The 26,335-nt window shown below is 40.9% G+C and overlaps 1 protein-coding gene and 1 long non-coding RNA gene across 2 annotated transcripts; one reads left to right on the forward strand and one right to left on the reverse strand.

The window, feature by feature from the left end:
• Positions 1-108: 108 nt before the first annotated feature.
• Positions 109-16,640, reverse strand: CTSC (cathepsin C). Its single transcript, XM_021545027.3, has 7 exons — positions 16,430-16,640; positions 15,416-15,561; positions 7,210-7,376; positions 6,646-6,801; positions 4,493-4,608; positions 1,895-2,026; positions 109-1,149 (listed from the first exon to the last, which is right to left on the reverse strand). The coding sequence occupies exons 1-7, from the start codon at positions 16,602-16,604 to the stop codon at positions 647-649; spliced, it is 1,395 nt and encodes a 464-aa protein (XP_021400702.2). The 5' UTR covers positions 16,605-16,640; the 3' UTR covers positions 109-646.
• LOC146768645 (uncharacterized) lies at positions 16,630-23,066 on the forward strand. The gene is made up of 2 exons (XR_014953628.1): positions 16,630-19,869; positions 21,225-23,066. It is a non-coding gene; the product is annotated as an uncharacterized LOC146768645 (long non-coding RNA).
• The last annotated feature ends 3,269 nt before the right edge of the window (positions 23,067-26,335 follow it).

The following is a 26,335-nucleotide window of genomic DNA, read 5'->3' on the forward strand; positions in this document are numbered from 1 at the left end:
GAACTAACTTCTTCTACAAAGAGAAACTCCTGTAGGAGTGGGGTGTTTTTTACTGAACTCTGAAATGATCAATAGTGAAGCACAGCAATAAAATCCAGGACTAGAACATTCAGTAACAGCCTGAAACATAGATTGATTTTTATTGTCATAAGGACTTGACACGGAGTTTTCACAGGACACTTACAGCTTTAGAATTTTATTTTCATCAGCATAATTGCTCATTCACTCCCCAGTATACATTTATGTTCCAAATTGCAGTGAGTTCCTGATTTTTGAGAAGTAAGGCACTACAGCGTCCCTTCAAAGCAGTTACAGATTATCATAGCATACACTTCCCTCTGAGATCTGAAGGTCAAGATTGCACAAGGAAAAAAATGCAACTGGTAATTGAAGATATATCCAATGATGAGTAACTAATCACCACTGTCACAAAAATAGCCCTTCTGGGTGATCTACTGTCAGACTTGAGAGGAAGCTTCCAGTGCACAGAGCAGATTTAACAATTTCTCACATATGGAAAATGCTCTATTGTGGAAAAATTCCTTAAAGCTGCCTTTTCAAGCCAGGCAACAGATTTTAACCAGAATCTTCAACCATCAGTGCATTCTTATGGCTCAGGACAAGGCACTGGATGAAGACCTTTACATTATAACTTTGGAATAGGAGTTGCAGCCACTGCAATGCTTTCAATTGCACATTCATCAGTGCCACGGCGGATTCTGAAGTAGCCATCTTCTCCCCATGAGGTGCCCCAGCTGTTCTTCACAATCCAGAATTTCTCACCACTTTCTGGGTCTTTACCATAGCCCACCAGTAAGACAGCATGATTAGTCAATTCAAAAGGATTTAAATCATCCTGCAGCCCAGTGTGATGATAGATCCCCTCTTTATAAAGCATGAAATCATTATAAACCTCAAAGGCAACGGCCATTGGGCCATGATGAACAAGCTCAAGTTTCATCAGGGCTTCATTGCAGCCTCCATAGAAACCACCAACATAGTGGTACTCAGACGTGTAATAGTGGTAACAGCTGCGCTTGAAAAGGCACGGAGAGTCATGGCCTGTGTAAGGGAAGCAGTCCTCTTCCACCACACCGAAGTCTTGGACATACTTTCCACCAATGAGATATGGGAAGCCACCATCACAGCCTTAACAGAAAAAAAAAAAAAAAAAAAAAGTGCTTCCTCCCTTGAAAATTCTGTTATTTGAGGTGGGAGGCTCTCCCACTTAAATCTTTCATAATTCTTTCAGATACAGTATTGAACACATATGAGAGACCCAGATCATTCTAAAACTCCAGTTAGCTTCAGTCAGCTTTCTGAAACACTCAGGGCAAAATTCCTATCTGTGGGAGCTATATTGGGCAGACTAATACTTGGACCCTTTCTCATCCAATTGCTCCTGACAATCCCTGTCAGAAAGAACAGCTTTCTGTCCTTTCTTTCTGTTCATTCCTTGTCGTACAAGGATCTGTCCTAACAAGAGTACAGTCCTGTAGAAAGCTTTAGTCATCGCTTTTGCTCATTTCCCACTCCCTCTGAATATGCTACTGGCAGAATATTTAATTCCATTCTTTCCAGGTAAACATTGTAATCAGCTAAGGAGCCCTACTCCTTAGATATTTCCCATCTCATAGGTAGATGTAAAATCCGTTATCATCCCAAGCGTAATGGCGACTTCTCCTTGTTCAATCCCATTGCTCTGGTGGGGTGGGCTGGACACTGTTTTTTGTTATTTTTTAATTTCAAATAAATTACTAAAGTATAGCTTGCCAAATACTTTATGAAAAATAACTTGTGTGTGATTGGGAAGGGATGGAAGTTTTGAAACTAGTCTCCTCCTCCAACATTATCTTTACTTGAAAGGTGTTTTTATATACACCATCATCCTTACCCTGAGAATACCGGCTGCAAGACACAACCTGCTGGGGACTGAAGACTGGTTTCTGAGTGTTGTTTGTGAGGATACGTATCCTTGCTTCCAGCATGCCCATGGAGGAAAACGCGTAACAGCTGCCACATGAGCCTGAGAAGGGAAGAAAAAAGAACCACAAGGAGCAGTCAGTAACATAAACAAGGCTAGTCACCTGCCATTAGGTACATTTATTCCTAAAGTCCACTGAAATGAGTTAAACATACCAGACAGTGATTAGAACTTGAACACCAATACAGCAAAAACTTTAAATCTTCATTTAGCTTTCATGCATGCAATTCAAAACCCACTTCTAACAACTTCTCAGGGAACACTGAGCTTATGCAAGAGGTAAAGTACTGCTCCAGTGCTTTTCAGCAGTAGCTCTTAAGAGCTATCCAATTACCCTATTCCTCCAGAATGAACCTTCAGGGACCACATTAGCAGGGCTGAGAAGGCTCTATCTACCCTTTATGGAACACACAAGCTATGGGGCAATGAACTATTCAAAGTGAATGCTGACAATATTGTTCTTATTTCAACCTACCAATGGATTTAGTCCCATAATTTCCAGTTGAAAAAATATTCCACCTCTACAGCTACCTCTAAAATAACTGAATTTTAAGAGAATAGTGGTGTAAATAGCACGTTTAATATAATGGATTCATCCCCACTCCCCTTGCTTCCTAAGGGCATGTAATTGTACACCAGCTTTTCAGAAGCACCTTAATTTCCCTTCTGCTTCCTGGCAGACAGTTAAGTCTCCTTACTTTTGCATCAAAATTTAGTGTTTTGCTTCTAGCTTTAGGCCTCTGCATTCTCTAGGACATTCTTTTCACTCATTAAAAGCCTTTGGAAATGGAATGACAAGCCTCACAGGAAGAATGATTACTTGGATGAGGTCTTATTTTATCTACTGATTGTCATCAAGGTGCCTGATTTCCTTTTGTTTCCTACAGTGGGAAAGTAAAATATTGCAGAACTATGAAAAGGTGGGAGCCTTGAGGAACAAAACAAAATACTTTCTCTTGAACTGTGTAGGTGTATAAAAGCAGAGCTATTACAACAGCATGACTTCGTGAAATTGCACCTTCACTCAGTTAGATGCACCTCTGAAGGGACAAAATCAGCCTGAACAGGAACACTTTTTTCCCAGCAGGGCAAAGTGAAGCAGTGAAAGATGCCTCCCACTCACTGTACAGTCGCAGCATCTGAGATGGGCTGCATTGTAGAACACTTTGTTCCATTATGTGTGCAAAAACATGAAAAATACACTCGACCATTTCAGTCTGAAGTCTGCTGGGTTGGCTGCTATATTTCTTTCAAGTTACCACAGTGGTATTTATGAAGTCCACAGAATTACCTCTTTTGTAATTTGGTTTTTTTTTTGTTTGTTTGTTTGGTTTTTTTTTAAGCCTCAAAGCTAAAATTCTAATTTGATGGAGCAGAATGCATATTCCACAGACATTTAACATACTCAGCATGGACCCTCAGATTACATAAGAAGTGTAGGAAGCTATTTTATTGGAAACAACAGACTAGTTCTCATTTAGAGAAACTCTGAAGCACAGAAAAAGAGTAAGTCTGGAACTGAGTGTTCAATTGTTTGGAAGATAAAAGAGACATTCATAGTTCACCTTGGGACATTGATAATTCACACCAGGAGAAAGCACAGGACTCACAACTACAGAGGACCATATAATTTCCTGTTGTCATCTTCCAGTGCTTCCACATAGCTAGAAATTCCACAAGCCTTCCTATGCTGCTTCTGCTACCAAGAGTACAGCTGGCAGAATTTGTCAGAATAACTAAGTCATAAATGAGGGATTGGTGATTTAAGTCATCCCTTTCCCACCATGCTAATGTTATGCTCCTTTCCCCAAAAAACTGCCACCAGATAGCTACCAGTAGATGCCAAGTTTATGGTGGCACAAGGAAGGGACACATTAGCAGAGCTCACTCCTAGCCTCCATTATATAAACATATAATTCAGGCATCACAGACCACAGTGCTATAAACACTCCTTACAGAATCAACACATATCAGCATGGTATCCTTCTAAGTTCTTACCAGTATTTTATATTTATCATTGTCTGCAATTTTCATAGTGATTAATATCTCCTCTTGCAACTACCCAGTTAAGTAACACCTGAATTTATCAGGGTGATAAGATTTGGAGGCAGTATAAACAATTTTCATGGGTTTATTCATTAAAGCTGCATGATAATTTTCCATCAAAAGAAATCAGGGAAAAAATTAAATGTACATCAGTCAGTGTGCAGAAAACCATGGCTAAGATTGTTTGGACAAAACCTGACAGCTGTGTTTTTGCAGGGTACTGTGGTAATAGGGTTTCACTCCAGCAAATCAGCACTGTGTGGACAAGCCAGTACCAGCACCTATTTTGGTACAGCGTTGTCAGCCAGGACTCCAACCGGTCTCCACGGGTTATTCACAGTGAAGGTGCAACCTGTCAGCTGTAAGACACTAGGCAAAACCTTCTGGTTAGCAGCAAATTACAAACTACATCAAAGGAGCTCTAGAACTTTGAATTCAGAGGTTTTATTTATTAATTTTTACCTTGATTCCGAACAGGGCTGACATAATTGACACCATTCACATTTCTCCAATCCCAGGATTCTGGCAAGCTTGAAACTTTCTTGAGCAACTCTGGTGTTAGAGGTGCAGGCTTTGGTCTGAAGAGGAGAAAATGCTTTTGAAAAACATATCACACTCTAGGCAAGGAAACAATTACATCACACTCAGTTTTCATCTTTGGCTTCTACTAGTTGGACTTGCTTCATACTATGCAATTTAAAACAGTCTCCATCTAAACTGAGTGGGTGTCAATATGAAGAGAGATAAGCCTGAGCAGGATTCAAGACCTACTCAAATTGCTTCCTGAGGGAACTATATTATTAACTATCCACTGCTGAGGAATACATTCAGCTTGGGTAGTTCAGTTTGCAAGCAGCAGTGTGAGCTTCAAAGAGCTCTGGGTGGCAAAATCCTTTTGTATAACAAAAGGAGCAGGGACCTGTGCCCCAGCCAGGTGACAGGACACTCAGAAAGAACTCCATACTTTCCCACAATTAAGGCTAGGGGTATAAAAGCCCAGGGGCTCCTTTGCTTGTGGTCCCTCCTCAGAGGGACCCAGTTCAAACCGCTGTTTTATTGTTTAGTTATTGCACCAAGATCAAACTAATTTAAAGATCTGGACGTGTGAGACTCTGCCCTGGGAGCCCTGGGGTGGAGCAGGTGAGGAGCGCTGGTGTGGCAGCGCCTGTGCGGTGTGGCTGCGAAGGGGCCTCGGCGCCAGCTCAGGGCTGCGAGGGCGGCTGCCGGAGCGGCTCCTGGGCGGCCAGACGGGGAAGTTTCCTTAACATCCATGAGCTGCTGAGGTGAAGTACTTTTGCACTGATCTGATGTGCTAAAATAACTCTCAGAAATTACAGCAACATAGCTCTAAAACACTTATTTTACTGCAATCGCAAAGTATGTAGAATATCTGACTGCAGAAACCATCTTGCCTTGGCAGCCTGCACTGACAACAATTACAGTTTCACTTCAGGCACAGGTATGGCTTACACTGACAATTCACTAACTGCAGTCTCACTTGCCCTGGAGACTTCTCTGGAGCAAGTTTTTACTGTGACTTTTGAAGAAGTATTGAATGTTACCTGTCCTCATCTACCACCTGCAGGCAAGTGATGCTCCTATCAGCAAAACAACTTTTACATAACTTTTGCATTCAACTTTTACATAACCTGATGCTTTGTCCTTGGTGCCATTTACAAACACCAGACTCTGGAGTCTCTTTGAAAGCAGGAGAGGGCCAACCAAATACTGTCATGGTACTGCATGGGTGGAAGAGAGCTTTCAAATAGGTTAATGTATTTAAGATCATCTACAAGGTGATTTCTATTTATACATCTGCATGATATTCCCATGCAAATTAGCATTTTTATTCTATAGTAGGACCTTCTTCAACAAACATACGATTACCACAGTTTGGAAAATAAGTAGCATTCCTACCTCACAGAAATATCAAGAGCTGAAAAAGCAAAACTATGAAGATTCTTATACAGCTATAAAGAAGGAAGTCTTTAAACTCTAGTTCTCAAATTTTGTAGAGCATGATGTACCCATCCCCATTACCACTCTCAGCTAACTGATCTGCAAGACACTGAAGACATTCTCAGAGCTACTTACATCATTCTTCACTGAGACACTCCACTCCTGCTAGAGGACTCTTGTTGCAGGCGTGGCAAATTATCAAAGTAACCAGGGAATTTCCTCAGGAATCTTTGATACTCATGTTTAGGAGCAGAGAGACGTTCACAGCTTTTCAATAGCAATTATGAACTAGCAGAACCAAGATGAAGCACAAGCAGAAACTCTTGACTCTCATGGCAAGCAGCCGATGAGCAGACAGAACAGCGAGATGATAACTGAGACTGCACTGAGCTGATAACTTCCACCCTGTACATATGAGCTCAGCAGTGAATTACTGGACAAGACTCAAGAGTAGGTGACTCTATTTGTCCCAGCTGCTTGAGACAACAGATGCTCAAAATAATCATTCAAATGAAAAATATGTTTGCACCCCATGAAATGGAAGGCCTTGAAACTTGATTGAACATCTGAACTAAGCACAGCTAACAGCCAGGACAAATACAAGCAGACTCCTGGCAGCAGTGGGGTTTGTTGCAGAAAAAAAAGTGTATTATTACCTTGAAGTTCTGGAATAGAGACCCCCAGCTCTTTTAGTTAGTTCTTCCAGGGCTAAATTCTCATACTCCTTGTATCTGGTCGCTCTCCATGACTTCTGGTGAGCATTGATAGCATTTACAAAGTCGAAGTTGTGCACAAAATGTCTGTGGGAGAGTCTGCAAACAAAAGGAACCAAGTAAAAGAGTAAGAAAAGGACTGGGATTGAAACTAAAGGTGTTCTCTAAACTCAATATGTAACTCCAGAAGTGTTTTGTTAGGTACTGATAAAGAAATGGAATTACTGGATCAAGGGAAGGCTTCTAAAACTTGAGACAGACTAGATATAACCATCTTCCTTAGACATGACAGTTTTATAATGGGGCTTCACCACAGACTGAAGGAGAAACTGTGATGCAATAAGCAAACCCTCCTCTGTTCTTCTGCATTCAGGTTTATTTCCAACATTATCACTGGCATTAACTTTGTCCTTACTACTGGAATTGGTTCTTATGATTCTAGCTAAAATCTCAAGAACTGTTATGAAATATTTTATTCCAGTAAAAGGTCACTTATCTGTTGCTTACCTTCCCCTAGGCTTCTGGAGAGGTATCTCATTGATGTGAACATCGGATGCAGATGAAGAAATCTTGTGTCCTATGAAACAAGCCCAGTTGTGGCCCAGTACATCATGCACCCATCCTGGTAGGGTCTCATTGCAATAGCTGGTTACATTCTGGCCTTCCTTTTTGTACTGTAATATGAAGAAGTTGTGCTTGTGTTGAGCAGATGCATTTGTTAGCATTGCCATAGCTCCCCACCCACTCACTGCTGCTTCTTCCTGCCTGTATTTCACAGGAAGTGGCCAAACACACTCCAGAGGTGAAGAAGACAAAAGAAACTGCTATTTATCAAATAGCTGCAAAAGACAACTGGGTTTTGACTTGCACTTTTAGCAACGAAGCATGCATTCCTATCCGTATCAACTAACCTGAGCTAATCATTTAAGGTTCAACAGCTACTTTCTCAGTAACATGTAAAAGACCTCTTAGCACTCAATCTTCTCTTCAAGGCCCTGAGATTTCTTATACCAAATATATGACCAATCAAGCTAACTCTTGTTTGCCACAGAAGTTTGAGAAACTAAGACTCAAACACAGGGAGGATGGCAAGTTTGTCATCCAGTAACCTCACAGGAAGACATGCACTATTTCTGTTTTAAAATTTATGTACCATTTATGCACTGTCTTTGTTTCACAAGTCAAAACCAAAGATGAAACTTCCAGCCACGTTTTTAGGTTTCAGTTGTGATGGCAAAGCATCAAGAAATAATTTCACAGGAACTATCAAAATGAGACAGTAAGAAATTATGATTCCTTGAGAACAGCTCATTTAAAGATTGTAGCAGAGACTGCCACTAAAGCCTCAAGCCCTGAGTCCTAATTCAGCCACATGAGTCTTTTACCACTGAAGAGCAATAATTTAATATATTCAGCAAAATGTGTCTTCATACAACAGGTACCACTAACACTTTGCCCAGCTACATACATTTTCTGGATTAGAAATTCTCTGACAACAGAATGTCTCATCGTGGAGGTGTGTGTGGCTCCTTACTCATTACTCATCTCTTAAGGTTAGTGTTTTGTGTAACATTGTAGTGTTTTGTATTATACTACAAAGGCACATGAAAACCCCATGCAACAAAGGTTTTAATTTTACTCTTCTATTCTCAAAAAAAAAAAAAAAATCACTTAGAATTCAAGTGTCCTAGTCCAAGAAAACTTCATTAAATCATATCATATTTGAGCTGCACATGTACAATCCTAGTGGGATTCTGTAACTATGTTTCAACAAAATGTTTGCTCAGCTTCCTTACTGAAGAAGATGGTGTATTACAGTGATGGAAATGCCCCAAGATGGAAAGATTAATTAAAGAGACAAGGAGGTTTGTGTCTATGTTGAGGTTTTTCGAAAAATCTGGAGGAGAGTTTACAGTAAAATAATTATGTTTATCAATCAGCAGAATAAAATTAAAGGTTAATCCTCTGCCTGTTTTGGAACAATGGGAATTTGCTTTGTCCCCAGTCTGGAGGATGCAGAGGCAACATACCTACACCCAGCTGTTTGCTGGCTGGAGCAGAGTGGGGGCACTAGAAGGCTGAGCTTGTTCTATTCTTATCTTACTGTGCAAGATTGTGCATTGTGGGAAATTAGCTACACATACCAAGGGCAAGGTCCAGAGATGACTTTTGAGACACACACTCTTCACAACAGCAGAACTAGAAATTCAGACACTTCCAAAAGCAACAGGTAGTGACTTTACATCTAAGTTACCGTGAGATCACTTTCCTGGCTCTACATGACTGTAGAAATTAATACCTGGTCTTTCCTATCCATATGCTGCCACAGCTTAAAACAGTACAGCTATTCTCAACAAGCATAGGCCTTGATTCTGAAAACCTGAAGATTATGAGAGGAACAGGCCTGCTTCCTGCAACAATCCTGCATTGCAAAGTGTTATTCTGAATTAAAACAAGTAACACAGATTTGGGGCTTATCTTGATGGAAAAAAAAGAAATATCTGCTAACTAACAAATTAAAACAACAAAAACAACAACAGAAAAAGTGTTTTTCTCCTAGAAATCCCTCTCTCTTTCCAGAGACAAAATTCATCGCTTCTTTAAAGACATAGAGAGACAACCACATTAAGCATTCAACAATTTCAGAGTCTCTGTAGAAGCCTAAAATTAGACAATTCTAGTCCTCTGTAGCTACCTTTTTGTAGAGTGCCAGACTAAGCTACTGTTGAAATGACTTTGAAAAGTGGACATGGATACTTTGAGACCATAACACATGAATGACATTTGTATAAAGGGAATTTCAACTCCATAAAACAATGTATCGAGGAAATGAAAATATACCTACATAAGATCACAATTTCTTTCCCCGCCCGACTTTTAATCACAAACCACTGACGTAGACAAGTGGCTGACAAGCCTTTAAAAAAAATCTCATCAGTGCCATAATAATGATGTCCACTGCTTACCAGAAGGTACACCATAAAATCATTGCAAAAACAACTTTGCTAAGAAATGCAGCATTTCTTATTTCTACCAGTGAAAAATTTACAGACAAGATCTAGGAATTTGACTGTACCAGTTTTAGAGGACTGACTACACCTGCCCGACTAACAGCAAGTCATATGGCAGGGACTGTGCACCATTGCACAAGCAACAACTGACTCAGGTGGATGTGGATTACAGTATCAGATTCAGCAGAAGCTGCCAGCACAGTAACCAAAACATCCACAGAGCCCACCCCAGAACAGCATCCTTCATGGAAGATAACAGCCTAACAGCCATACAGCTGTGATCACCAGCAATTGCTGGACAACTGCTTGCAAGCGTTTCTCTGCAGACTTTAAAGATGGTTTTCATTGTTAAGATCATTGCAGCTGTGTCCCATGATAATTTCATCAGCTGATGAAATCTGCAGCATTAACTCGACCCAGTGACCTGACCAATCTAGGATAACTCCTTTAGAAAGGAAGCCAAACTATATTCATAGTTCCAATTCTGAGCTTTGAAAACAGTAAAATTTAATTCTACTTCAAATACATATTTTTCTCAATCCTGACAACTCATGTGGTTTTGCCTAATGACAAAATTTAGCCAAGCCACACCAAAATTAACCTTCACATAGCTAAACTCCACAGCTTGTTGTCAGGTATCTGAACCCAGGTAAGCTTTTCAGTGATGTATACTTTTAATAACACCTTTCCTGTGTTGGTCATCATGACAATCTAACTGCATGTTCAATTCTAGTCCTAGTAAAAATCATAATCACTTAAAGCTTTTTTAAAATCTTTAATCTCACTAAGAGGAAAGCAAGAAAGGATGGAGACCTTATAAGTCACAGAATTTTAATAAGAATTCACACTGCCACATAGAGAGGCAGCCAACCCATCTTCTTTGAAATCTATTGTTCTTCAATTTAAGCAATATCTAGGCAATAAGACAACTTGAGTTCCAGGAGGCAGGACTACCCTACACATTAAATCTGGTGAAGAGACTTAGCTCTCAAGTTTACAGGTGTGTCTATGCATTTTACTATGGGCAGCACACACTGAATGAGAGCAGAGCTGCAGACTTGCAGTTGCCCTACTACACAAAAATACAGTAGACCATGTTACCAGAAAAAACTACTGCATCTTGCTACACAATATAAAATGCAAGCAAATATCAACTCCAAGTGGATTTTCTTTACTTAAGGAAAAATTCTGCAATTCTGAGTTATGTGCATTCAGATTTACACTTTAGGAAAGCAGCAGTTGCTCACTGCCAGTTAAGCAAGCCAGCCCAAATTAGACAGGTTAAAAGCTGACTTTCAATTGATTTGCTTTAGCAACTCTAGCAACTCCTACTTTAGCAACATGAAATTAAATGCAACTAGGTTTGGGTTTTTGTTCCATATCCTGAAAACTTAAACATTGACTGCTGTCACTTTTCTAGTTTGTTTCTGTTTGAGAACAGCAGTTCTTGATTTTAACCAAATTTGGGAGCACAAGCGAAGAGAGAAAAAGATATGACAAAGATGTCACCAAGTCTGCTTGGAAAAGATTAGTAACTTGAGTAGTGAAATATTCTGAAATCTATCTCTTTTTTTTTTTTTCCTGAAGTAGATGTAATGTTTCAATATGAAAAAAAAAAAAAAAAAAACAGACTTCTGATATTTGCTAGAGAGCATCTCAGGAGTCTGAAGTAGAACCACTTCGCTTAAGGGACAAAGAGTGAGAAACTTATGAGACTGTCTTGTCTCAAAGTGGTAGCCTCAACAATAAATAAATACCTCAAAGACATCAAGTAATTGAAACAAGTTGGTCTCAACTTTCCCTTCAGCCTCACTCTAGCTTTTTATGTTACGCTGTTCCTATTTCTTTTGCCATCCCTTGGGGGTAAAAAAAAATATCGTTGAAGCTTTATATTGCATAACCCTTAAGAATCCTTGTATCATCCAGCAGAAGCACATGACCAAGCTTCTGCCAAGAGTAAGTAACTAACTTCACATCCAAGTTCAGTACAGAGATGTTTCAGAAGCACACATTCATTAAACAACTTATTTTGTGCTAGAAGCAGAATGCAAGAAGCAGTAGGATGCTGCATTTAATTTGGCAAACTTTAATTCTATGTACAACAATAACTAGAAAAAAACACTGTTAGAGCATCTTTATTTCAGACACTAAAGTAAACTGAGGAAAAAATAGGATTGATAAGCTCACCCAATCCACTCCTCTGATGTAAAAAGTCATTTCCCCACAGGGCTCGAGTGAAAGAACAAATACCTTGTAAAGGCAATGAGATCCTACAAAAGTTTCAGTGGGTGTCTGTTTAGTAAGCGACGGGAACAAAAAAGCTATTAAAAACTCATTGAAACATGCACATCCAAACAGGCTGTGTCCATATCTACACAGCACAGTAGCTCTGATAAAGTCACTACTTAGACAAGCCCACCACATTCCTGTCAGTAATTAAAAGCTTAATGCTTTAACACTAGAAAAAAATACACTGGAGGTTCAATTAGCAGAAGTGGCACTTCTATGCCTAAAACTCACAAAGGACTGTATTAGCTTAAACACTGCTGCTCATTGTACCTGGCAAATTTTCCTTCTGATCAATCTCAAACTTGTTGTATTTCTATTTCATATGTAATGTAATATTTACTGGATGAATAGCAAACAGATATGCACAGTCAAATATGTCACATGCACTTTGTAAGAAAGCACTCCCTCCCTCCCTTCAAGAGCCCACTAACAGTTGTGAAATTGGGAGTTTTGCAGATATATACATTGCATGTTGTTGCCCAATAACAGCAAGTAGCTGTCTGGAGCAAAAAATGCATTTAGTAAGTGCTGTGGTATTTCCTCATGATTCTCAGCAATAGACTTGCATATTGGTAATCTGTTGTTCTTTTTACAGCAGCAAATTATTAAAGAGGATAACTGGCCTGGGCTCGAATCGTCCCTATGATGTTTAAGGAAACAAGTCTTTAATTTACATAATAAACATATGTTTTGCTGATGAATTCCCCATTACTGAGCAATGACCCAAACAAGCTTGCTATTTCTTAATACTGAAGCCAACTTCAAAACCAAGAATTAATCCATCAGCTTACAAAGGGCTCAGACACATTTCATAGTCACAAAATGCAAGCTATTGTGTACACTACTGCTCAGGTGTATATTTGTCTTACTTTGTTTTGAGCAGCAAGATGAATCACATGACCACCAACTTAAACTATTCTGTAACAGTTTTGGTATGTTACTTTAAGAGTACTTTTGCAAATCAGTGCAACACATGAAATCAATGCAATACGTGACATCAATGCTTATGAGTCACTTGACTTAGTGCTCATCTGCTGGGGATGTATTTCACAAGTATGGAGAGCAGCAGCCTTCAAGGACTCTCAGCTGTCTTCAAGTTGACAACTAACAGATCAATTTATATCCTAGAGCAGGCCACACTGTTCCTATGATTAAATTCCTCACATTCAGAAATTTGTTTGATAATCAGTGACTCTTTTACTGCCTAATATATTGGCTTGTAAAGCAACTCTGTATTTCAGTGTAAAATATCAGGCCAAAGTCTGCTAGTTCAACTATATTTTCCTCAAATGAGTCCAACAATGACTGCTAAATTCTCCCTGCCAGAGATGACACTACAAAACCCAGCTCATGGACAATACTACAGCATACAGTGCTCCGCTGTCCTCACAGAGGCAGCAATTCCTGCCACTTTTGAGGCAGGTCCTCCCACTGCAGGTGAGCTCATACAGGTGTCCCTACCTGAGAAGTTTCAGAGTAATTCTAGTCAGTTAGATTACCCTTCAGTGTCTGTGCAGTCTCTGCTGTATCACAGCAATATAATTTCACTGTCTTATACAGATGAGAATGTCAATCAGGTGTTTCTCTCTCATACTTTACTTCTGCTTAAGTACAAGACCCTGTCTTGTTTAAAAGATTGCATTCTTATTTTAAAAAATTCCAGTTATAAGAGTGCACTAGGTCTTGACAATTCATTTTATTTATAGTGGCTCATATAATATCACATTTCAGATTTGTGAAGAAAAGAGTGTTGTTAATGTAGGGATGTTTTAGTTTATCTGAGCAGTGCCAACACAGCCTTATATGCCCCTCAGACAGCTCTGACAGCAAATAGGTTGGGGGCACATAAGAAACTGGGAGGGAACGCAGCTGGGAAAGCTGACTCCAACTGACCAAAGAGATATTCCATGCCGAACAATATCATTCATAGAAATAAAGGCTGGGGAAAGGAGAAAAGAGGGACATTCAGAATCATGGCATCTGCCTTCTTATGTAACAGTTGTGTACAATGAAGACCTGCTTTCCTGGAAATTGCTGAACACCTGCTTATTATGGTGGCAAGTTGTCCTGGTGGCAAGTAGCGATTGAGTTCCTCATTTTGCTTTGCTTATATACACACACACAGCTTTTGCTTTACCTATTAAAGTACCTTGATGTCAGCTTATGAGTTTTTGCACTTCTATCCTTCCAATTCACTCCCCCAACACACTGATGGCTGAGTGGTGCTTTGCTATTTACTGGGGTTAACCTACAAACAATGAGCATGTAAATAACTTCCCCAGTAGTTGTGCTAAAAAGTCTATACAGTCGTTTCCCTTACATGAGCCCAAATCAGCACAGCTGGAAGCTGCAAGGGAGCTGCAGTAAACTGGACCCTTCTATGTAATTTTTGTTCAGTAAGGATTCCAGTTCTCCTGAAAGAGTGGATCGCTCACTTTTGTTAACATCTGAAAACACTGACTTTAAAATAGTTGCTGTAAATAAACAACCTTGCTCCTGGAAAGGTAATTTAGAGAGAAAGTTATTTCTTCACCCTCCTTAGTACTAGCCAAAGTTAAGAGATTTTATGCTTGGACAAGACCTGGATGATTACTATTGACTCACAAGATCATGCTTCTGAAACAATCAAAACCATATTCATTGTTCCTGCCCAGGTCTGCACTCACCAGCTGAGAAGCCCTGCTGCACAAAGCATCTGTCTTCCAGGTACTAAAGTCATCCTGCAGACATTCCTTCAAACCACCCTTCAGATTCATCATGTACTCATCAGGACAGCAGCAGAGCACTCCTTCTAAGAAGATTGTCTTCTCCTGTCTAATCCCTGCCTACCATCACTGTTTTCAGCTCGTCCTGAAGGCATTAACAGAGACTGAAGAGAACAGTATTACTCCAAAGGAAAATTACGAGCAGCAAAAATGTTCCTTAGACAACAGAGTAGTATCCTGAAATAAAATGTATAGATCCCAGAAATCCTCCATCAAGGAGGAGAGATGGCTCTAAAGAGTCCATGCATTTGACAACATCTGTAAGGAAAGATAAAAGCAATGGTATTTGCTATTTGACTTGGGTCCAGAGTCAAAAAAGGAAAAAAAAAAAAATCAGGCTACCAAGAAAGTTAGTTTCATAAGAGCCTTCAATTGCTTTAAACACACCCAGAAGGGAAAGTAGCAGCATCTGTATTTTTTTCAGATAATGGCCAGTGTGAAAAACCTCTTCCCTCTCTCTGCTCCCTACCTAACCACTGATCACTGTTTCCTTACGTTAAAAAATTAAAAGAAGAAATCCTTTATCTGCTAATCCAGGTAGACCTTAGAGCCAAAGATAATCAAGCGTCCCAACTGACCCACTGTGGCAGCCAGGGACTGAAGAGAAGCCTAACTACAGGCCATTTTGGCAACAGCAGGTTAACTCACCTTAAAAAATGCGAACCACTTGTAGTCATTTAGCACAATTTCAAAGCCTTGATTGTAAATCAAAGTGAAGAAACCATAGTTGCCCAGACTATCCTGAGCCACATCTAGCTTCTGAAGATTGACAACCACCTTGCTCTCCACAGGTCCTAAAAGAAAGAAATATTATGGCATGATTACTGTATAGAAAAGAAAACAATACAAAAAAAATGTAGAAAGGATATTGTAGCATTTATTTTATTCCCAAGGATGCTAAAATACACTTGTTGAATACAGTCTTCTGCAAAAGGGCATCAAGACACTTCAGGGCCTCCACTTATCTGTCAGTGGATGTACACGCTCATTTTTTCCACTGCTAGACAGTATCTGAACAATTTAAACACAGCTTGCCGTAGAGCTACAGAGGTGTTGGATGCTGTGTCATTTAGGTACTGTGTCTGCAATGACAACTCTTCCCCTACAACATCTGGGATAAGGCACCACTCATCCAACACTCCTTCACACCAGTGCTCCAACCCTACCACACACTTCACTTCCACTACTGGTACTGCCACTTGTCTCCTCTGATCAAAAAGCAGATGACACAGAAAAATCTACTATTTTCAAAATTATACTGACATACAATCATTAAATAGTAACTCCCCACTGCTATTATCCCCTCGAGGGAAGCGGTATTTCCATGTCGCTGGATGCTGTCAGGCTTCCCTGGCTGCCAGCCCTCCCAGGAGGAGCCCAGGTGTCCCCAGCACCGCCAGCCTCTCCTGCTGAGCGCAGCCCCGGCCTGGGCAGGCAGAGGATCGCAGGAAGGCACCGTGAGAGAGGGGCAGCGAGCCGCATCAGCAGGTTGGAGTCCTCATCAGAACAAGCCAAACCAACAGAACCGCACACTACGGCGGAGCTGCAGCAGCGCACGAAGCCGCCTGCCCGCCGCCCCAGCCGGCTCCGGGCACGGAGCGGCCGCCCCGCTCCCCGCCGCGCTCCGGGAGCGGCTCCGGCCCGGGCCCGCCGCGCTCTCACCCGCCTGCGAGCAGTTGCCGTGGCGGCCGCCGGCCCGCCAGACGCGGAGCTCCCAGGCGCCCAGCAGGTCGGCGAAGGAGCAATTGGCCGGCGTGTCGCCCAGCACGGCCGCGGGCAGCGCGGGCAGCGCGGCCAGCAGCGCCAGCGCCAGGCCCCGCAGCGCGCACCCCGCCATAGCGCCGCGCCCGCCGCCGCCGCGCCGCTCAAATGCGCCCGGCCTGCGCCGCCCCCCGCCCCGGGCCCGCCCCGCCGGGCACCGCCCCGCCCGTGTCCTTCCGAAGGTCGTCCTCTTGTGTAGAGCGCCTACCGCTCCCCGAGGGGCATCCCCTCGCCCCGAACCCGCCTACCTCCCCAAAGGGCATCCTCCTGCGCAGCCCCTCTGCCCAGCCCGGAGCCCCGGCAAGTCCCCAACAGGGCTTGTTCCCAGGGTCGCTGCAAGCCTACGTCGTGCTGCCCTGGAGGACGGGGCCTCTTGTTCGCCACGGGTTTAGCAGCGCAAGGTGACTCAGAGTTTCCGCAGCAGCCACGCGCCACAGCCAGGAAACCATGCGGCACGAACCCTGCTCGGGTGTAACCCCAAAACTCCGCGCCACCTGTGAGACCCTTGCACACATGAGCAGTTGACAAAAAGCACAGAAAAGCCATCCTGAAAGTGGAAGCTTTGGTGACCTGCAAAATCTTGCGTGCCCAAGAAGCAGAGTGTGTGCAGTGAGGCCCTGGGTGCATGGCTGGGTGTGCAGGGAAGTGGCTCTTTTTCCCCGTCTCTCCAAAAGCAAAATGTGCCTGCTTTCACATTCCCAAAGATATATGTGCAATCAAGACGGCTAAAAGGCTTGCTAATGAGTAAATATACCCTCATTTTAAAGAGTTATATGAAAAATAACCCCATTTGTGGGGCACAATAAATGCATATAGTATGAAAATGTTGGCTATGGAAATGAAGTACTAGCTTGGCTGTGGATATAAATTTAAAATAAATATTGTAAAACTGGTATAAATCTACACGTAGATGCTTATCACAGATTTCAAAAGTGTAGCTTTAAATAACTCAAGAGCTAAACTAGGTTAAAACTGTAAGTATCCCAATCTATTTTTGTATTGATTTAAATCAGGAGATTAGGAATTGCATCAGTAAATTTAAACTGTATTAAGTAATACATTATTTTAGGACCATCACTTTCTTTTTATGCCATCTTCTCAGCCTTTTGGGGAAGGATTAATTTGACATTTTGCTGCTGATTCTTAGAGTAACCAGCTGATAGATGCTCTTACTTATACCAACAAAGAGATTAAATCTCTTGTTTAAGACAGTGTTTTGAGGATTCTAAAGCACTGACTTAATTGGAAAAGCAGAATTTCCTCTGTGTTCCAAACAAATGCTGTTTCTGTTCACTAAGAGTCTGTTGTCCAGTAGTGCTATGGTATTAACAAAATAATTCTAGGTTAGTTTTTTGCAAGGGTAGCTGGACATGACATAGAAGCTGGACATTTTTCTGGTCATGCCGTACAAGTGCATGCACCTTACTGTTCCTGATCAAGCCTTTCTAAAGCAATGTGGCTGTATCATCCTGTCTCTTTTCCTTACCTATGACTTTTTTCCTTCTGGCTCTATGTTTTCAGAGATCAACCCAAAAGTTCCCAGTGGCCTAAGGAAAAATACCTCTCTTACTGTTCTTCTGGTTTTATGTGCAGGAGCAGAAAAGGTCTGTGGTATCTCTATCTCATCCCCATGGTCTGGTCATACTGGTTGTATGATTCTGCCTCTGCACTGTGCAGTGCTTTGAGTCTCAATTTTCAGTTTCAAATTGTAGCCACTGCAGGCTGTCATTGCATAAAACCATATGGGTTTCTCTGTAATTGCCTTAGAGTAACAATAGATTATAGAAAATAGAGGTTTATTTTACATAATGAGGTTGTACCATAGTCATTGTGGCCAGGCAGAGATGGTTCAGTCTGAATTCACTCCAGTTCTGCTCTTCATATGTAACTTATTTCACCTGTGTAAAGGTAAAGACACTCCCTGTGCCTTCTCTCCAATAGTAATTCCAAACTAATTACTTCCATGGGAAAAAAATCTTCCTGGCTCAAAAGCCCTGACATATCTGGATTTGTCAGGGAAATACATCCTTAAATTAGTATCCCACTGTGTATAAGACACATCAGATGGGACATCTGTGTTTGGTGGCAGACTTGTTCTTTGTTTGTCGCACTGCTTTCTTGAAGCCAAAATATTATCACTTAAAAGACCTCCCTAAAACTGTGTTTTATTGGTCTTTTACAAAGCTCCCAAGGAGAGTTAGACAAGGAGTGACTGAGCCAGTATGATTTATTATCCCCAAGGGGAGTGGTTGGTCTACTAACCTCCTGATAGCTATGGTATGCACTAGTCTTATTTGAAAAGTAATTGAAGTCACTATCACAGGGTGGGGAACCCCTCAAAAATAAACAGTGAAAATCTTCCCTCCAAAAGGTGAATAGCTTTCTGCTGGGTTAGAGAGTTGAATCAACACAACGAAAGATCCAGGGCTCCTTGCTCACAGCAATCAGTAGGAATTGCATGGGGAAAAGGCAGATCTTCCTTTGGTGTCAACATGTGAGAGGATGGGCTCACCACATGTTGAATGCTTGTAAACAGAATTTTACTTCAAGACTCAGTCCTGGCCACTTTGACTTATCACTGTTCAAGCGGAAGTGGTGTGTGGCTGTACAGTGAAGTGCTGTGGGAAATGAACTGGCTGAAGAGAATCCTGGGAGCAGAAGTCCCAGGGGTGGTTGCTATTCAGTCAAGTCAGTTCCCCAGTCTGGGAGCTAACCATGACCTGGGTGGTAATCAGCCATCCACTTTACAGGGGAAAACACAAAGATTACATGCCTGGAGTGGTTCACAGAAAGGTGATTTTAGGGTGAACAAAATTAAAGAAAGAGAATGTTTGTGTGCAAGATCTACCCATGTATTTCAGTGGTATCTGTCTAGCAAAAAAATGATATCTCCTTAAAAACCCTGCTGCACTTTCATTGGTGTGTCATCATCCCTACCTCTGATGAAGTGGTTAGCATAGTATAATGGGAGTAATATTAAAAATTCAGAGCCTAAACATAACTGAGGACTGCTTTTTCCTTTTCTTGTTTTGGAAAGCTGCAAGAATATGAGCATTTGCATGGTCCTGTGTAGGCTCTGAAATTAACTCCTTACTGAGACAGTAGGTACTATTCTGCAGGTGGCTTTGCAAGAGCAATGTCCTTTAGTATGTGCCTTTAGAAAGTGAAGAGCTGTACTCAAAGACTTATTTTTCAGAGCATTAATTAATATATGATCATTATCTCACTATAAAATTTGATTGTTTTGTTTTACTGCAGAGTACTTCCACCAGTTTAGCATTGTATACTTCTACACATCCTGTTTACTTTTCAGTGAAATTGTTTCTGGCTGTTTCTGGAAGGTAGGTAGATAACATGTATTCATTTGTTGCAACTATAAACGTACCATGTTTAAAGGGAAGACTCTTGCTCTACAGAACAAATCAAGCAGTTTCTAGCAGTTCTGCGAGTTAATTTTGTGAACAGAATGAGCATGATGTACATGTACAGCTTGATGGACAGCACTTTGTCTAGGGGATCTAAATTAACTGATGTTTGCAGCTATCTGGAAAAAAGCCCCTGCTTTTTCTGAAAATTGGTTTTGAAAGATTTTCTGGGAATTCATTTTTTATTTTGCTGCAGGAATTAGTAATAAACAAACAAAAAGTGTGTTGATTAATTCCACTCACCTTTTCTTTTTAGAAACAACCATATATTTCCTCATATTCGTTTGGTGTTTTTTTATTATTTTCTTCACTTGCTCTAGTGGGCAAAATGTTGTTTTCTAAAGTGCTGCCATTATTCAAAGCCTAGCAATAATAAATAGCATTGGGGTGGGATTTAAGCACAGACTAAGCCTATGGTTTAATGATCTGATCAGTTCTCTGACTGAGAGTATCATTCCTCTGAGGCGCTGTAATATACCTGTCTGCAGTGCAGCATAGTGAGATGCACAAGGAAAATGATACAGCTTAATAGAAAATCCACAAAACAAAAGGGGAAGAAAGAAGAATAGGAGGGTAACTTAACTGCAGATCAATTCACCAAGCTGGGCTTTAGCACATCTCCAAACCAGTTGTTAGTCCACCTGGAAGACCATCCTGCTGAAGCACAGAGCTGGGAATAGTTGGATGTAGGGGAAAAGAATCTCTGTTCACTGCAATTGCTGTGGAAGCAGCACATTGTAGAAGGATGTCAGCAGAGTTTGGCTTTTTTTCCACAGCACACTGCAAAGTTGAAAATCCTAGTGGAATCCGATTCTATATGTCAAACATAAATATCACCTTTCAGTTAGTTTGCCTGGCTTTTGTCCACTGAGGACATTTTTGTGCCAACTTTTTTCTGAAAGATGATACACAGAATACTTGTCTGCATAGCCTGTGTGCACAAATGTAAGTGATTTGTTTCTGGAAAAACATGTTATAATTTAAATGGTGGGTTTTTTCCTCCTAATTAAAAACTTAGGAAATTTATTGAAAGCTTCCTGGAAACTATTGCTTTGGTTATTTTAATGACTGTTCAAATAACAGTGTTAATTCCCTGTTGTTTAAGACACTATTGAAATATCTAGATAGTGTTCCAATTTGGGTCGAGTAATATAAAATGTCACTGTACTTAAAATCAACATGAAAATCCTATTATCTTTAAAACTGCCAGGAATGTAATAAGTAAGTTTAAATATGAAGAAACTTGACTTTAAAAATTTTCTTTCCTTCAGGTATTTAGAGGTGAAGAATATTAGGACATCAAGGAATCAAGAAAGTGTCAGCTGGAAGATTTTGGAGTAATCACTTATGGAAAGATGTGAGTGAACTGCTGAGAATTCACAATCACCACATCATGCATGTACTGGAAGACATAAGCTGGTATTGAATAGATGGCCACCTCTTGGAGAGTCCTCCAGCCTTGTGGTTCACTGAAAGAAGATGAAGAAGATCAAAAAACTTTAACTGACCTTCTCAGAGTTGTCTTATCTGAAAGACATACCATTTTTCAGAAGTATCTCATCACATAAATGAACAGATTTTCTGTCAGAGTGCATGGTACCTATCAGCATTTTAATCTTCAAAGGGTAAAGATTTTACAAACCTTAATAATTAAATATCTACACATCCCATAGCAAAACACTATTATTTCTACTGTTAAGAGATGGAAAAAAATAGAAGTTAAATTAATTTAGTTTCTTGGAAGTTGATTTTACAATGTGCAGATCAGATGGAAAATTGAATGGCCACAAAAAGTAGAAAATCTGATAGCAATATAGCTGTATCATGTTGAAATAAAATAAGAAAATCCATTATACTTAGGCTTTCCAGTTGACTTTCAAATAGACAAACAATTAAGATGGTAACTCATTTCCCTTTCCTGGTGTGTGTTTGCAGTTTGATGTTCAGCTTTAGCTGGTGTAATTGCAGGCTGCCAAAGCAAAAAACAGTCCTGCTCTGCCTCTTCCTACCTCTTCCTACCTCTTCCATCAGACCCAGCAGGTGCTTTTGTGGCATCAAAGTCAGAGCCTGAGCAGTCACAGGCAAGCAAGGTGATCAGACAAAACAAACAAACAAACAAACAAAAAAACCTAGTATTTTCTCACACACACACACACAAAAAAGTATTTTTCTATTGCGTCAAATCACTGAAACCATGTCTAAACAATCTCTGAGCACAATGGAAAGCAGAAGCAGGAGGGGGGCAGCAGCATCTCTTTCACTCCCTTACAGTAGTGGAATTGAACTACACTCCATTACAGGACTAATTAATTAATGATCTAACCATTTCTCCCAGTCTTCTGGCAGGTTTTCTTATTCTGAGATACCAGCCAGCAGTTTGCTAAAATAGCTTATTTAGGTATTTAGGTACATGGCTTTTCCTATTCCAGGCAAAAAGGTCAGCCATCCACTGCACCCTTGAGGTGAGGTTTATGCTCCTAGCTCTTGAGCTCTGCTGTCCATTGCACAGCCAACTCAGTTTTGTGCCATGGAGTTTGAGTTCTGCCTCAATCATGGTCATTCAAGGTGTGGCCATAGCACCCAGAAGGCTGACTTAGTGCTTGCTCTGCCCAGCTGAGCACCTGCAGAAGTCAGTGACAAGGACAGGCTCAGTGCAGCAAGGTGGGTGCACTCTGTGGCAGGTAACAAGGTGTTTCCAATGCACCACAGGCTGTTACTGCCCAGTAGGAGCTGAGGAACTGCAGTCAAGTGTTATTTCTCTATCAATTGCTAAAGTGAAACTAAAAAAGGTATGCTCCCACTCAAAACCTCCCTTTTCTCTGTTTATTGCTATGTATTGCTGCCTGTAGGCCATGAGAAACTTTCCAGGGCTGTATCAGGTATGCTCCTATTTGAGGAAGAGTGAAAAAAGGTATTTGTGATCAGGAATGTTTAGCAGCCATCCTTTCTATTATTACTATCTGTAATTCAGCTGAAGTTCTGCCTAGTTTTGAAATAGGTCTGCAGGGGGTGAATACACATGTGCAACTGTCTGTTGTGACTTTGTGGTGTGACTTCCAAGTTAAATGGCAGTTAAACTATGAGTGTACCAAAGAATTGTGTGCATATGCCAAGTATTTGGTATTTCTTTTCCACACTGAGTGTTGAAAACAAGCACTGAATATTTTTCTTTTCTTTCTTTTTATTTATTCCCTTGTTACTCCAAGATCCCAGAGGATTATACAATCAATGCATTTTAAAGTGTGTCAAGAGCTTCTCAGTTTGTAGCACTTTTTTCTGAAATGCTGGCAACCCAAAATATTCCAATTTTTGGTCACATCTGAAGTCTGGCAGGGAAGAAATGTAATGTCCTCTCCCGGAAAACTTTTTGTCCTTGTCTTCCTGTTTATCACTAACTTCATTTTCTAATTGTTTCTCACTCTTTTGTTATCAGGCCACAAAAAACCCCAGTCTGTCTTCCACTCTTTTCCTTTCACCTTGTTTTACATATGAAATTAAAAAGCTTCTTATCTGAGACTCTTCCTTAGCTCTTTTGAGACACAGATGCAATCAGACTTCAATCCAAATGGCAGGTTTTGCAAGTGCACTTTGCTTGTCTCCATTTACGGGGGATAAAGGAGTCAGTTATCAGCTCTGCCATCCACTCCTTGCATCCAGGCAATTACGAAATGCAGGACGCAACATTGCTGGCTGCTACTGCACTGGAGGAGGTAACACCAGAGACAAGGACATGTGTAACTTGAAGCCAAATGACTACTGGCAGAGCAGCACATGGGCACATAGTGGCCAGGTCAAAATTCAGTTTGGAAATCAGAAATCCTAACCTGAATGCTGTTGGGTTATCCTGAAGAAAGAGGGAAAACTTGGAGTGCCCTGTTTTAGGAGGATTACAGGGAGCCTGTTTACCACAGCCCAGTCTGAGCTCAGATACTCAAAGGCATATCTCCAGGCTTTCAATTCTGCAAGTATGTAAAACATATGAAAAGCAAATAGCCTAATTAGGTCTCCTGTTTTGAATTACCCTTCAAAAGAGCCTCTTTCTTTCTGTTGCCACTCTTTCCCAAACTGTGAACCTAAAGAATCACGATAACTTGTGCTACTGGGTTTAAAATTGCCTATTTTCTGAATGCTGCTAAACTAAGAAAATCAGAGTAGGATGTTCATTTCTCTTATTCAATAGCTGATATTTTTTTTTCCTTTAAAGAGACCAAATTTTCTCTTCAGGGAAAATCTTAACTGAGATAGTGTTGGTTTTAATAGAATAAATTGAGTGTCAGAAGCTGCTGCTTCTGTTTTTAATCTGTAAAGCCACTCAGTTGTCATGAGTCTATCTCATCTTTAAACATGAGATTTTTTAGCTTCAAATACACTTGCAGGAAGCCATTCAGTGAATATTCATTCATTTTTCTTACAGAAAAAGGAAATGGTCTCATATTATCTAAATGTATTTTCAAAATATCGACAAAAATGTCTGAGATAGTTAAAAGGAATTTCCACCTATTTTGAGATGCCAGTCATCTCAATATATGCCAATGATCTGAATTCATGCCACAGAAGTATTTGGAACATTAGCACACATACAGGATTTTTGGAAATCGCAATACACACAGTTTTGGACAATATCCATATGAACAGGGATGCTTTAACATTTATAAATGCAAAATTATGCAAATTCATTGAGTTGCAAAACTCTGAAATAGCACATCTACATTGTATGGCTTGAGGTAACAGGACTCAAAGGTGATTTGCTCTGAAGTCGTCATAAACAAAAAATACAGCATATAAGCACAAGAAGCCTGTCTGTTAAAATCAATATGGTTGATTAGTCAGGGCAGGAGGAGGCAGGGATGGGACAGAGGAGGCTCCAGGTCTCCAAATTTGAGAGACCTGTTTCCAAATCATGTCAGGTGTGAGCCAGTTCAGAGGGTGGAAGTTGGTACCATGTCAAAAGCAGACCCTCACTTATTTGTAGTGCAGCAGAGATGTATTAATCACCACAAAGCAGATGTACCACCCCCACTGGTATAGACCTCCACCTTTTTTTTATTCACTCTTTTAGAAAAAAAAATGCAAAAATTATGGATTTTACATATATTTTTTTCACGGCAGTTGGAGTTACATGCCACAGCATCATTTTGAACCTTAAATATTATAAAACTACCATCTCATGATTTTTCCCTCTTCTGACTTGTGCATTTTCTTTTCCTTTTTGTTTGTTTGGTTGGTTTGGTTTGTGGATTTTTCTTCATCTTGTTGTTCTAGTTTTCCACTTCTCATTTCTGCTTTGATTCTCCTTATATTGCTCCCTCTTGCAAGCAATTTTTGCCTTATTGGAAGCAATATCAGACCTATTACAGAGCTGCAGGGCTTACATTAACTTTAGGATTGCTTCACATCACTTTGGGTAAGAAATGGAGGGATAGTTTCCCTCTATGTCTTTGTTTGTACTCCCCATCTATTATCTCTAGTTATTGTCTTTGACAGGAATATCCACAAACACCTGAGGTTTCCGAAAAGGAGACAGAGGAGTCCTGCAACATCATTTAAATAAAGGGAGAGAGTCCTCTGGGGCATGGGGCATACACCTGAGGGATTTTCGCTCTCAAGGTTTCGGAGGGCGCAGCCTCCTTTTATCCCAAACTCCCGGCCACATTTTGCCCTCTTCCCTTCCCCATTGCTGAGGTACTCGGAGGGTACAGCCTTCCTGAGCTACCTACCAGATAATCCCCCCTTGAACATACTATATCTTACCCCAAAGTTCAGGAGTTCAGGCTTGTTCAGGCCCACTTGGTTGTTTCAGGAGCCAATCTGTCAGGCTCTGTAATGAACCTTGGCTCCTGATTGTTTCAGGAGCCAAGCTGTTGGGGCTCTGTAATAAACCTGCTGCCCTGTGGGAACCCCAGGTTTGTTCTGGGGGGTCCCATGTGGTGGTGAAATTCCTCCTCCAACCCGTGCTTCCAAAGAAAAACTGCGCAGTCTCTTGCTGTTCGGTCAAGGCAGTTTATTGTTAGTTTTCTAAAAGATTGTCTTCTCGGGCTGCTGCAGTTTGCTCAGCAGACCAGGCAGAGACACACACACACCCTGACACCCTCTCTGTCTGCTGTCCTCTTCTTCTCTCTCCCCACCCAGGGCTGCTGCTATCTTTTATATGATATATTACGTATTACGTGTTTATAGTTTCCCCCCAATACCTGCTACCTATGTTACAAGGTGCTTTTCTACTTTAAACCAATCTGTGAGTACCAACATCACCAAGAACATGGAGACAAGGAAAAAGAAGGAGAAAGAACAGGATCAGCCCACTTTCCTCCATCTTAGAACTTCTGACCCTCATGTACAAAGTAAAAACCCCCCTGTACAAGTGTTAAAACCCCCCTGTACA

The sequence above is a fragment of the Lonchura striata genome, chromosome 1 (assembly GCF_050655825.1).
Source record: "Lonchura striata isolate lonStrDom1 chromosome 1, ASM5065582v1, whole genome shotgun sequence".
Lineage (NCBI taxonomy): Eukaryota > Metazoa > Chordata > Aves > Passeriformes > Estrildidae > Lonchura > Lonchura striata.